Source organism: Pristiophorus japonicus, chromosome 9 (assembly GCF_044704955.1).
Source record: "Pristiophorus japonicus isolate sPriJap1 chromosome 9, sPriJap1.hap1, whole genome shotgun sequence".
NCBI classification, from domain to species: domain Eukaryota; kingdom Metazoa; phylum Chordata; class Chondrichthyes; family Pristiophoridae; genus Pristiophorus; species Pristiophorus japonicus.
Window position 1 is genome coordinate 2,858,314 of NC_091985.1, and position 13,411 is coordinate 2,871,724.

The window sequence follows — 13,411 nt, forward strand, 5'->3', positions numbered from 1 at the left end:
AGGATCGGTCACCAATGCCCAGCGCTGCCCATGTCCCACACAAGATCGGTCACCAATGCCCAGCACTGCCCCTGTCCCACACAGGATCGGTCAATGCCCAGCGCTGCCCACGTCCCACACAGGATCGGTCCATGTCCAGCGCTGCCCATGTCCCACACAGGATCGGTCAATGTCCAGCACTGCCCATGTCCCACACAGAATCGGTCAATGTCCAGTGCTGCCCATGTGCCCACACAGGATCAGTCAATGCCCAGTGCTGCCCATGTGCTCACACAGCATCGGTCACCAATGCCCAATGCTGCCCATGTGCCCACACAGGATCGGTCAATGTCCAGCGCTGCCCATGTCCCACACAGGATCGGTCAATGCCCAGCGCTGCCCATGTCCCACACAGGATCGGTCAATGCCCAGCACTGCCCATGTCCCACACAGGATCGGTCAATGCATAGCACTGCCCATGTCCCACACAGGATCGGTCACCAATGCCCAGCGCTGCCTATGTCCCACACAGCATCGGTCACCAATGCCCAGCGCTGCCCATGTCCCACACAGGATCAGTCAATGCCCAGCGCTGCCCATGTCCAACACAGGATCGGTCAATGCCCAGCGCTGCCCATGTCCCACACAGGATCGGTCAATGCCCAGCACTGCCCATGTCCCACACAGGATCGGTCACCAGTACCCAGCACTGCCCATGTCCCACACAGGATCGGTCAATGCCCAGCACTGCCCATGTCCCACACAGGATCGGTCAATGCCCAGCGCTGCCCATGTCCCACACAGGATCGGTCAATGCCCAGCGCTGCCCATGTCCCACACAGGATCGGTCAATGCCCAGCACTGCCCATGTCCCACACAGGATCGGTCAATGCCCAGTGCTGCCCAGGTGCCCGCCCCAGTACATGTAAAGCTGTGCATTGTGGGCCCTGCAACGCCCGTACCCGTATCGGTGTCTGGCCACATCTCTGCTCAGTCTCTCTGCGAGGTATGCACCAATCCGGTCCAGCTTCTCCGGAGCAGACAGGGCGTAGAACGTCAACTTCTCCATGTTGGCTTTCACCAACCCATCCTGTAAACAATAAACAGAGTGAGTCGGCAGTGAATACAGCTCCTTACCTGCAACCATTGACACACAACAAACCACAGCTAGAGCCAGGAGGCAGGCCGCTGGGAGAATGGCTGAGGCTGGGGTCGGACTTTTCCATCCTGGGACCGACCGTCCATCAGCCCACTGCACTCAACTGTTTACTCTAATTCCCATTGTATATCTTTGGAGAAATGTTTGTTACGTCAGAGTGTCCCATCAAACACTCCCAGGGCAGGTACAGGGGGTTAGATACAGAGTAAAGCTCCCTCTACACTGTCCCATCACACACTCCCAGGGTAGGTACACTAGGGGTTAGATATACAGAGTAAAGGTCCCTCTACACTGTCCCATCAAACACTCCCAGGGTAGGTACACTCGGGGTTAGATATACAGAGTAAAGCTCCCTCTACACTGTCCCATCAAACACTCCCAGGGCAGGTACAGCACGGGTTAGATACAGAGTAAAGCTCCCTCTGCACTGTCCCATCAAATACTCCCAGGGCAGGTACAGCACGGGGTTAGATACAGAGTAAAGCTCCCTCTACACTGTCCCATCAAACACTCCCAGAGTAGTACAGCACAGGGTTAGATACAGAGTAAAGCTCCCTCTACACTGTCCCATCAAACACTCACAGGGCAAGTACAGCATGGGTTAGATACAGAGTAAAGCTCCCTCTACACTGTCCCATCAAACACTCCCAGGGCAGGTACAGCACGGGTTAGATACAGAGTAAAGCTCCCTCTACACTGTCCCATCAAACACTCCCAGGGAGGTACAGCACAGGGTTAGATACAGAGTAAAGCTCCCTCTACACTGTCCCATCAAACACTCCCTGGGCAGGTACAGCACTGTAAGACACAGTGTACGATCCCACCTACGTGAACTGCATATGTCGACGACCTTGAAATATCTGCTGCCCCTGGTGCCTGTGAATGGAATGTTGATGGTGAGCCCACAGTGTGTGATCTGTAAAGTCCTGTCCCCTCAGTATAGATTCACACGAGGTATGTAGTGAAGTCAAGGTCACTCTGGACCTGCACCTTTATTTCACAGCTCTGGAATGTTGCACTTGCCTGAGACCTCTCCTTATATACCTGTCTCTTGCAAGTGCACCCCTGGTGGTAAGGTATGCTAGTGGTTACAGGTCATATCTTATTACAGTCATGTGTAGCATGTTGGGATATAGTTATATATAATAATGTAAGAGACATGACCTGATCTACCGTACATGGACACTGGATTTGCAAACTCTTCACATTTGAGCAAGACAGTGAGTGTTTTCAGGGCACAGTCTGGATGCCCTATTCACAGAGCTACTCGAAAGCTCCAGGCCCAGACCTATTGCTGCTGTAAGAGAATCATTCCCCAGCGTACTGGGGTGGGAATGCCGCTCACAAAATCAGCTCTCTGCAGCAGGGTGCAGCGAAGGCAGGACGGGGAAGGGGTGCAGAGGGCCAGAATCAACCTGAGTAAGGCCAGTACCATGCCTGTTGCAAATCAGCCTCAGAGGGAGTGAGGCTGTCAGCTTGTGCTGAATGGGAAGGGAAGAGCCAGGATAATGAGGAGTAGGAGAGAGAGACCATGTACTGAGAGAGAGAGTGAGAGAGAGTGTGAGTGTGTACTGAGAGCGAGAGAGAGAGAGAGAGAGTGACTGTGAGCATGTACTGAGAGAGAGAGAGAGCGAGAGAGAGAGAGAGTGATTGTGAGCATGTACTGAGAGGAAGAGAGAGACAGAGAGTGTAAAGTCCTGTCCCCTCAGTACAGATTCACACGAGGCATGTAGTGAATCAAGGTCACTCTGGACCTGCACTTTATTTCACAGCTCTGGAATGCTGCACTTGCCTGAGACCTGTCCTTATATACCTGTCTCTTGCAAGTGCACCCCTGGTGGTAAGGTATGCTGGTGGTTACAGGTCATACCTTATTACAGTCATATATAGCATGTTAGGATACAGTTATATATAATAATGTAAGATACATGACAGAGAGAGTGAGCATGTACTGAGAGGGTGCAAGAGTGAGAGAGAGCATGTACAGAGAGAGAGAGAGAGAGAGAGAGAGAGGGAGAGAAAGTGAGAGACTGTGAGCATGTACGGAGAGAGAGAGAGAGAGAGAGAGAGAGATGAGTGAGCATGTACTGAGAGAGAGAGAGAGAGAGAGAGGGATCAGGAAGTCAACATCATCAATGCGACTCAGAGCCCCGCAGGCACGAAGGTGCAGTCCGACACTCCCCAGGCAGCAATGGACCCCACACTGCAACAAAGACAATGGCAGGCTAAACGGACATTCACCCCATCACAGTGGACAATGCGGCCAGGGATGGGGCTATTGACACCCACTAATAGGGTACTTAAGAGCAGTCAAAGGGACAGTCAGCGCGGAATGTCTAGCCATAGTCCCTTTGTTCCCAACAATGGAAACTTTAACTCATGCTGGAGGTGTGGGGGAAAACACCCAGCCAGATCTTGCAGATTTCAACAGTTTGTCTGCAGGAACTGCAATCTCAGTGGCCATTTAGCTCGAATGTGCAGGAAGTCTGCAACCAGACTAATATATGAGGCGGATGGACCAGAAGAGGGTTCTTTGAGGCAGGACGACTTTTGGGGAAAATCGATGGATGGCGAGGTTCAGCGGGTCCATGTGGCGAATATTCACAGTTCATACACCAGAACGCCACCCATGATGATGAAGGTTTTATTAAACGGTATCCCTGTACGCATGGAGCTGGACACTGGGGTCAGCCAGTCACTCATGGGCGTTCAGCAATTTGAGAAGCTATGGCCATTTAAAGCCAGTAGACCCAAATTAGCACGTGTTGAGACACAATTATGGACTTACATAAAAGAAATCATTCCGGTGCTAGGCAGTGCAATGTTGGCTGTCACACACAATGGGTTCGTGAATCGGCTGCCGCTCTGGATTGTCCCGGGAAATGGTCCCGCACTGTTGGGGAGGAGCTGGTTAGCCGAGATGATCTGGAAATTGGGGGATATTCGCGCAATGTCATCTGTGGAGCGAAGTTCGTGCTCACAAGTTCTGCAACAATTCGATTCACTATTCCAACCTGGCGTCGGGACTTTCAAAGGCACTAAAGTAGTAATACACATCAGCCCAGACGCCAGGCCAATGTACCACAAAGCCAGAGCGGTGCCGTATGTAATGCGGGAAAAGATTGAGAGCGAATTGGACCGGCTGTTGAGAGAGGGCGTCATCTCGCCTGTTGAATTCAGCGACTGGGCGAGCCCCATCGTTCCCGTCCGAAAAGCGGATGGCTCTGTCAGGATCTGTGGCGACTACAAGGCCACCATCAATCGGGTGTCCCGACAAGATCAATATCCGCTCCCGAGAGTGGAGGACCTCTTCGCCACGCTGGCAGGCGGCAAGCTGTTCACCAAGGTGGACCTCACTTCAGCCTATATGACCCAGGAACTGGCCGACGAATCCAAACTACTGACCACCATCACCACACACAAGGGACTGTTCGTTTATAACAGGTGCCCGTTTGACATTCAATCAGCGGCCGTGATTTTTCAACGAAACATGGAAAGCCTGCTTAAATCCATTCCGGGAACGATCGTATTCCAGGACAACATCCTCATCACGGGTCGAGACATCGAGGAACACCTCCACAACCTGGAGGAGGTGCTACGCAGACTGGACCGGGTAGGCCTGTGACTCAAGAAGTCTAAATGTGTGTTCTTAGCTCCTGAGGTTGAGTTTCTGGGCAGGAGGGTTTCTGCAGATGGGATTCGGCCCATCGAATCCAAAACAGAGGCGATTCGACGAGCACCCAGGCCCTGCAACACATCGGAGTTGCGATCATTCCTGAGACTGTTGAATTATTTCGGGAACTTTCTGCCAAACTTGTCCGAGGGGGAGTGTTTGCTCGTGCTGTTGGGGAGGAGTTAAACAAATATGGCAGGGGGATGGGAACCTGTGCAGGGAGACACAGGGAAATAAAATGGAGACAGAAGCAAAAGATAGAAAGGAGAATAGTAAAAGTGGAGGGCAGAGAAACCCAAGGCAAAAAACAAAAAGGGCCACATTACAGCAAATTTCTCAAGGGCCAAAGTGTGCTGAAAAGACAAGCCTGAAGGCTCTGTGTCTCAATGCGAGGAGTATTCGGAATAAGGTGGACGAATTAACTGCACAGATAGCAGTTAATGGATACGATGTGGTTGGCATCACGGAGACATGGCTCCAGGGTGACCAAGGCTGGGAACTCAACATCCAGGAGTATTCAACATTTAGGAAGGATAGACAGAAAGGAAAAGGAGGCGGGGTGACATTGCAGTGTAAAGAGGAAATTAATGCAATAGTAAGGAAGGACATTAGCCTGGATGATGTGGATCGGTATGGGAGGAGCTACGGAATAACAAAGGGCAGAAAACGCTAGTGGGAGTTGTGTACAGAACACCAAACAGTAGTAGTGAGATTGGGGACAGCATCAAACAAGAAATAAGGGATGTGTGCAATAAAGGTACAGCAGTTATCATGGGTGACTTTAATCTACATGTTGATTGGGCTAACCAAACTGGTAGCAATGCAGTGGAGGAGGATTTCCTGGTGTGTATTAGGGATGGATTTCTTGACCAATATGTCGAGGAACCAACTAGAGAGCTGGCCATCCTAGACTGGGTGATGTGTAATGAGAAGGGACTAATTAGCAATCTTGTTGTGCGAGACCCCTTGGGGAAGAGTGACCATAATATGGTAGAATTCTTTATTAAGTTGGAGAGTGACACAGTTAATTCGGAGACTAGGGTCCTGAACTTAAAGAAAGGTAACTTCGATGGTATGAGACGTGAATTGGCTAGAATAGACTGACAAATGATACTTAAAGGGTTGACGGTGGATAGGCAATGGCAAACATTTAAAGATCACATGGATGAACTTCAACAACTGTACATCCCTGTCTGGAGTAAAAATAAAACGGGGAAGGTGGCTCAACCGTGGCTAACAAGGGAAATTAAGGACAGTGTTAAATCCAAGGAAGAGGTCTATAAATTAGCCAGAAAAAGCAGCAAACCGGAGGACTGGGAGAAATTTAGAATTCAGCAGAGGAGGAGAAAGGGTTTAATTAAGAGGGGGAAAATAGGGTATGAGAGGAAGCTTGCCAGAATCATAAAAACTGACTGCAAAAGCTTCTATGGATATGTGAAGAGAAAAAGATTAGTGAAGACAAACGTAGGTCCCTTGCAGTCAGATTCGGGTGAATTTATAATGGGGAACAAAGAAATGGCAGACCAATTGAACAAATACTTTGGTTTGTCTTCACGAAGGAAGACATAAATAACCTTCCGGAAGTACTAGGGGACCGAGGGTCCAGTGAGAAGGAGGAACTGAAGGATATCCTTATTAGGCGGGAAATTGTGTTCGGGAAATTGATGGGATTGAAGGCCGATAAATCCCCGGGGCCTGAGAGTCTGCATCCCAGAGTACGTAAGGAAGTGGCCCTCGAAATATTGGATGCATTGGTGATACTTTTCCAGCAGTCTATCGACTCTGGATCAGTTCTTATGGACTGGAGGGTAGCTAATGTAACACCACTTTTTAAAAAGGGAGGGAGAGAGAAAACGGGTAATTATAGACCGGTTAGCCTGACATCAGTAGTGGGGAAAATGTTGGAATCAATTATTAAGAATGAAATAGCAGCGCATTTGGAAAGCAGTGACAGGATCGGTCCAAGTCAGCATGGATTTATGAAAGGGAAATCATGTTTGACAAATCTGCTGGAATTTTTTGAGAATGTAACGAGTAGAGTGGACAAGGGAGAACCAGTGGATGTGGTGTATTTGGACTTTCAAAAGGCTTTTGACAAGTTCCCACACAAGAGATTGGTGTGCAAAATTAAAGCACATGGTATTGGGGGTAATGTACTGACGTGGATAGAGAACTGGTTGGCAGACAGGAAGCAGAGAGTCGGGATAAACAGGTCCTTTTCAGAATGGCAGGCAGTGACTAGTGGAGTGCCGCAGGGCTCAGTGCTGGGACCCCAGCTATTTACAATATACATTAATGATTTAGACAAAGGAATTGAGTGGGATATCTCCAAGTTTGCAGATGATACTAAACTGGGTGGTGGTGTGAGCTGTGAGGAGGACGCTAAGGGCTGCAGGGTGACTTGGACAGGTTAGGCGAGTGGGCAAATACATGGCAGATGCAGTATAATGTGGATAAATGTGAGGTTATCCACTTTGGGGGCAAAAACACGAAGGCAGATTATTATCTGAATGGAGGCAGATTAGGAAAAGGGGAGGTGCAGCGAGACCTGGGTGTCATAGTTCATCAGTCACTGAAAGTTGGCATGCAGGTACAGCAGGCGGTGAAGAAGGCAAATGGTATGTTGGCCTTCATAGCTAGGGGATTTGAGTACAGGCGAAGGGAGGTGTTGCTACAGTTGTACAGGGCCTTGGTGAGGCCACACCTGGAGTACTGTGTACAGTTTTGGTCTCCTAACCTGAGGAAGGACATTCTTGCTATTGAGGGAGTGCAGCGAAGGTTCACCAGACGGACTCCAGGGATGACTGAACTGACATATGAGGAGAGACTGGATCAACTGGACCTGTATTCACTGGAGTTTAGAAGGATGAGAGGGGATCTCATAGAAACGTATAAGATTCTGATGGGACTGAAGGTTAGAAACATAGCAACATAGAAAATAGGTGCAGGAGTAGGCCATTCGGCCCTTCGAGCCTGCACTGCCATTCAATGAGTTCATGGCTGAACATGCAACTTCAGTACCCCATTCCTGCTTTCTCGCCATACCCCTTGATCCCCCGAGTAGGAAGGACGACATCTAACTCCTTTTTGAATATATTTAGTGAATTGGCCTCAACAACTTGCTGTGGTAGAGAATTCCACAGGTTCACCACTCTCTGGGTGAAGAAGTTTCTCCTCATCTCGGTCCGAAATGGCTTACCCCTTATCCTAAGTCTGTGACCTCTGGTTCTGGACTTAACCAACATTGGGAACATTCTTCCTGCATCGAACCTGCCGAAACCCGTCAGAATTTTAAACGTTTCTATGAGATCCCCTCTCATTCTTCTGAACTCCAGTGAATACAAGCCCAGTCGATCCAGTCTTTTTTGATATATTCCGGGAATCAGTCTGGTGAACCTTCGCTGCACTCCCTCAATAGCAAGAATGTCCTTCCTCAAGTTAGGAGACCAAAACTGAACACAATACTCCAGGTGTGGCCTCACCAAGGCCCTGTACAACTGTAGCAACACCTCCCTGCCCCTGTACTCAAATCCCCTCGCTATGAAGGCCAACATGCCATTTGCTTTCTTAACCGCCTGCTGTACCTGCATGCCAACCTTCAATGACTGATGTACCATGACACCCAGGTCTCTTTGCACCTCCCCTTTTCCTAATCTGTCACCATTCAGATAATAGTCTGTCTCTCTGTTTTTACCACCAAAGTGGATAACCTCACATTTATCCACATTATACTTCATCTGCCATGCATTTGCCCACTCACCTAACCTATCCAAGTCATCCTCCTCGCAGCTCACACTGCCACCCAACTTAGTGTCATCTGCAAATTTGGAGATACTACATTTAATCCCCTCGTCTAAATCATTAATGTACAGTGTAAACAGCTGAGGCCCCAGCACAGAACCTTGTCGTACCCCACTAGTCACTGCCTGCCATTCTGAAAAGTACCCATTTACTCCTACTCTTTGCTTCCTGTCTGCCAACCAGTTCTCAATCCACGTCAGCACACTGCCCCCAATCCCATGTGCTTTAACTTTGCACATTAATCTCTTGTGTGGGACCTTGTCGAAAGCCTTCTGAAAGTCCAAATACTGCACATCAACTGGTTCTCCCTTGTCCACGCTACTGGAAACATCCTCAAAAAATTCCAGAAGGTTGTCAAGCATGATTTCCCTTTCACAAGTCCATGCTGACTTGGACCTATCATGTCACCTCTTTCCAAATGCACTGCTATGACATCCTTAATAACTGATTCCATCATTTAACCACTACCGATGTCAGGCTGACTGGTCTACAATTCCCTGTTTTCTCTCTCCCTCCTTTTTTAAAAAGTGGGGTTACATTGGCTACCCTCCACTCCATAGGAACTGATCCAGAATCTATGAAATGTTGGAAAATGACTGTCAATGTATCCGCTATTTCCAAGGCCACCTCCTTAAGTACTCTGGGATGCAGTCCATCAGGCCCTGGGGATTTATCGGTCTTCAATCCCATCAATTTCCCCAACACAATTTCCCGGCTAATAAGGATTTCCCTCAGTTCCTCCTTCTTACACGACCCTCTGATCCCTTTTATATCTGAAAGGTTGTTTGTGTCCTCCTTAGTGAATACCGAACCAAAATTTTCCCTGCCCGAATAAAACCCTTTGTCATCCTCTGCTGAGTTCTAAATTTCTCCCAGTCCCCGGGTTCGCTGCTATTTCTGGCCAATTCGTATGCCACTGGTATGGCGAGAAAGCAGGAATGGGGTACTGAAGTTGCATGTTCAGCCATGAACTCATTGAATGGTGGTGCAGGCTAGAAGGAACGAATGGCCTATTCCTGCACCTATTTTCTATGTTTCTATGTTTCTATGTTTCCTTGGCTTTAATACTATCCCTGATTTCCCTTGATAGCCACGGTTGAGCCACCTTCCCTCTTTTATTTTTACGCCAGACAGGGATGTACAATTGTTGTAGTTCATCCATGCGGTCTCTAAATGTCTGCCATTGCCCATCCACAGTCAACCCCTTCAGTGTCATTCGCCAATCTATCCTAGCCAATTCACACCTCATACTTTCAAAGTTACCCTTCTTTTAGTTCTGGTCCATGGTCTCTGAATTAACTGTTTCATTCTCCATCCTAATGTAGAATTCCACCATATTATGGTCACTCTTCCCCAAGGGACCTCGCACAACAAGATTGCTAATTAATCCTCTCTCATTACACAACACCCAGTCTAAGATGGCCTCCCCCCTGACATATTGGTCTAGAAAACCATCCCTTATGCACTCCAGGAAATCCTCCTCCACCGTATTGTTTCCAGTTTGGTTAGCCCAATCTATATGCATATTAAAGTCACCCATGATAACTGCTGCACCTTTATTGCATGCACTCCTAATTTCCTGTTTGATGCCTTCCCCAACATCACTACTGTTTGGAGGTCTGTACACAATTCCCACTTGCATTTTCTGCCCCTTGGTATTCTGTAGCTCCACCCATACCGATTCCACATCATCCAAGCTAATGTCTTTCCTTACAATTGCATTGATTTCCTCTTGAACCAGCAACACCACCCTGCCTCCTTTTCCTTTCTGTCTATCCTTCCTAAATGTTGAATACCCCTGGATGTTGAGTTCCCAGTCTTGGTCACCCTGGAGCCATGTCTCCGTGATGCCAACCACATCATATCCATTAACTGCTATCTGTGCAGTTAATTCGTCCACCTTATTCCGAATACTCCTCGCATTGAGGCACAGAGCCTTCAGGCTTGCCTTTTTAACACACTTAGACCCTTTAGAATTTTGCTGCAAAGTAGTCCTTTTTGTTTTTTGCTTTGGGTTTCTCTGCCCTCCACTTTTACTCATCTTCTTTCTGTCTTTTGCTTTTGTCTCCTTTTTGTCTCCCTCTGTCTCCCTGCATTGGTTCCCATCCCCCTGCCATATTAGTTTAACTCCTCCCCAACAGCACTAGCAAACACTCCCCCTAGGACATTGGTTCCGTTCCTGCCCAGGTGCAGACCGTCCGGTTTGTACTGGTCCCACCTCCCCCAGAACCGGTTCCAATGCCCCAGGAATTTGAATCCCTCCCTGCTGCACCACTGCTCAAGCCACGTATTTATCTGCGCTATCCTGCGATTCCTACTCTGACTAGCACGTGGCACTGGTAGCAATCCCGAGATTATTACTTTTGAGGTCCTACTTTTTAATTTAGCTCCTAGCTCCTTAAATTCGTCTCGTAAGACCTCATACCGTTTTTTACCTATATCATTGGTACCAATGTGCACCACGACAACTGGCTGTTCACCCTCCCTTTTCAGAATGTCCTGCACCCGCTCCGAGACATCCTTGACCCTTGCACCAGGGAGGCAACATACCATCCTGGAGTCTCGGTTGCGTCCGCAGAAACGCCTATCTATTCCCCTTACAATTGAATCCCCTATCACTTTCACTCTCCCACTCTTTTTCCTGCCCTCCTGTGCAGCAGGAAGCGGGGAGAATGTTCTCGATGTTGGGGAAGTCCAGAACCAGGGGACACTGTCTAAGGATAAGGGGTAGGCCATTTAGGACTGAGATGAGGAGAAACTTCTTCACTCAGAGAGTTGTTAAACTGTGGAATTCCCTGCTGCAGAGAGTTGTTGATGCCAGTTCATTGGATATATTCAAGGGGTGTTAGATATGGCCCTTACGGCTAAAGGGATCAAGGGGTATGGAGGGAAAGCAGGAAAGGGGTACTGAGGTGAATGATCATCCATGATCTTATTGAATGGTGGTGCAGGCTCGAAGGGCCGAATGGCCTACTCCTGCAGCTATTTTCTATGTTTCTATGTTTCTATAATTCCCTGTTTTCTCTCTCCCTTCTTTTCTAAAAAGTGGGCTTACATTAGCTACCCTCCAACAGATTAACAACTCTCTGAGTGAAGAGGTCTCTCCTCATCTCAGTCCTAAATGGCTTACCCCTTATCCTAAGACTATGTTCCCTGGTTCTGGACGTCCACAACATCGGGAACATTCTTCCCGCATCTAACCTGTCCAGTCCCGTCAGAATCTTATACATTTCTATGAGATCCCCTCTTATCCTTCGAAACTCCAATGTATAAAGGCGCTCAGCAGGCTTCCACTGGCCACCACTGAGGGGGCAGTGGAGTAAAGCACTGAGATGGTCATGGCTGTCGATGCCTTTGACAGTGCAGGCTCCCCCATCACAGCCCGCCAGATCAAAATCTGGACAAACAGAGATTCCCTCCTATCCCTGATTAAGAAATGTGCCCTGACTGGGGATTGGGCGCCTGCACACAGAGCATGCCCTGAGGAAGTCAGACCGTTCCAGACTAATGGATGAGCTCTCCATCCAAGCCGACTGCCTACTATGGGGCAGCCGGGTAGTTATGCCCCAGAAGGGCAGGGAGGCATTCATCAGGGAACTCCACAGCGAGCACCCAGGCATTGTGCTGATGAAGGCCATTGCCCGGTCACACGTTTGGTGGCCTGGAATTGATTCAGACCTGGAACACTGTGTTCGCAGGTGCACGACGTGTGCCCAGCTGAGTAATGACCCCAGGGAGGCCCCGCTCAGCCCGTGGCCCTGGCCCACCAGGCCATGGTCACGCATTCATGTTGACTATGCTGCCCCGTTCATGGGTAAGATGTTCCTTATTGTGGTAGATGCGTACTTGAAATGGATCGGTGCATCATTCTGAATTCATGCACATCATCCACCACCGTGGAAAGTCTACGTGTGATCTTTGCAACCCATGGCCTGCCAGACATCCTGGTTAGTGATAACAACCCATGGCCTGCCAGACATCCTGGTTAGTGATAATGGCCCATGTTTCACAAGCTACGAATTCCGAGAGTTTATGTCGGGCAATGGCATCAACCAGGATAGGACTGTGCCGTTTAAGGCAGCCTCCAATGGCCAGGCGGAACGTGTGGACCAAATCATTAAGCAAGGTATGCTCAGGATTCAAGGACCCTCCCTACAATGCCGCCTATCACGTCTCCTGCTGGCCTATAGATCCCGACCGCACTCACTCACGGGGGTCCCGTCGGCAGAGCTACTAATGAAATCGACACTCAAAACTCGGTTGTCCCTCATTCACCCAGACCTGACCGAGGGCAAGAGCAAGTCACAAAATGAGTTCCATGACCGTAATTCGAGGAGGAGATGTATAGAAATAAATGATCCTGTATTCCTCCTCAATCACGCCATGGGGCCCAAATGGCTTGAGGGCACTGTAATTGACAAAGAGGGGAATAGGGTCATTGTGGTAAAACGCAACAATGGTCAGATATGCCGTAAGCATCTGGACCAAGTAAACAAAAGGTTCAGCATCGACACGGAGGAACCTGAAGAAGACCATGAGATGGAGCTCACCACACCGCCAGTGAACGTGCAACAAGAGCATTCAGAAGAATGCACAGTCCCTGTGGTCAACCCGGACAGGCCAGAATCACCACAGGTGACAGACACTCACATCAGTGTCCAACAACCAGAGCCCCAACTGTGGCGCTCCACGAGGGAGTGTAGACCACCTGAAAGACTAAACCTATGATCCCAATAAGACTTTGGGGGGAGGGTGATGTCATGTATGTAACCACCATGTAACACCACTGTATTACTGTA

At 49.0% G+C, this 13,411-nt stretch overlaps 1 protein-coding gene across 1 annotated transcript in view; it reads right to left on the bottom strand.

The window, feature by feature from the left end:
• Positions 1-13,411, bottom strand: part of LOC139272915 (protein EFR3 homolog B-like) — a 1,121,614-nt gene that overhangs the window by 957,659 nt on the left and 150,544 nt on the right. The window contains exon 3 of the mRNA XM_070889016.1: positions 942-1,069. Within this exon, the coding sequence (XP_070745117.1) occupies positions 942-1,069 (128 nt within the window). The remainder of the gene's footprint in view (positions 1-941; positions 1,070-13,411) is intronic.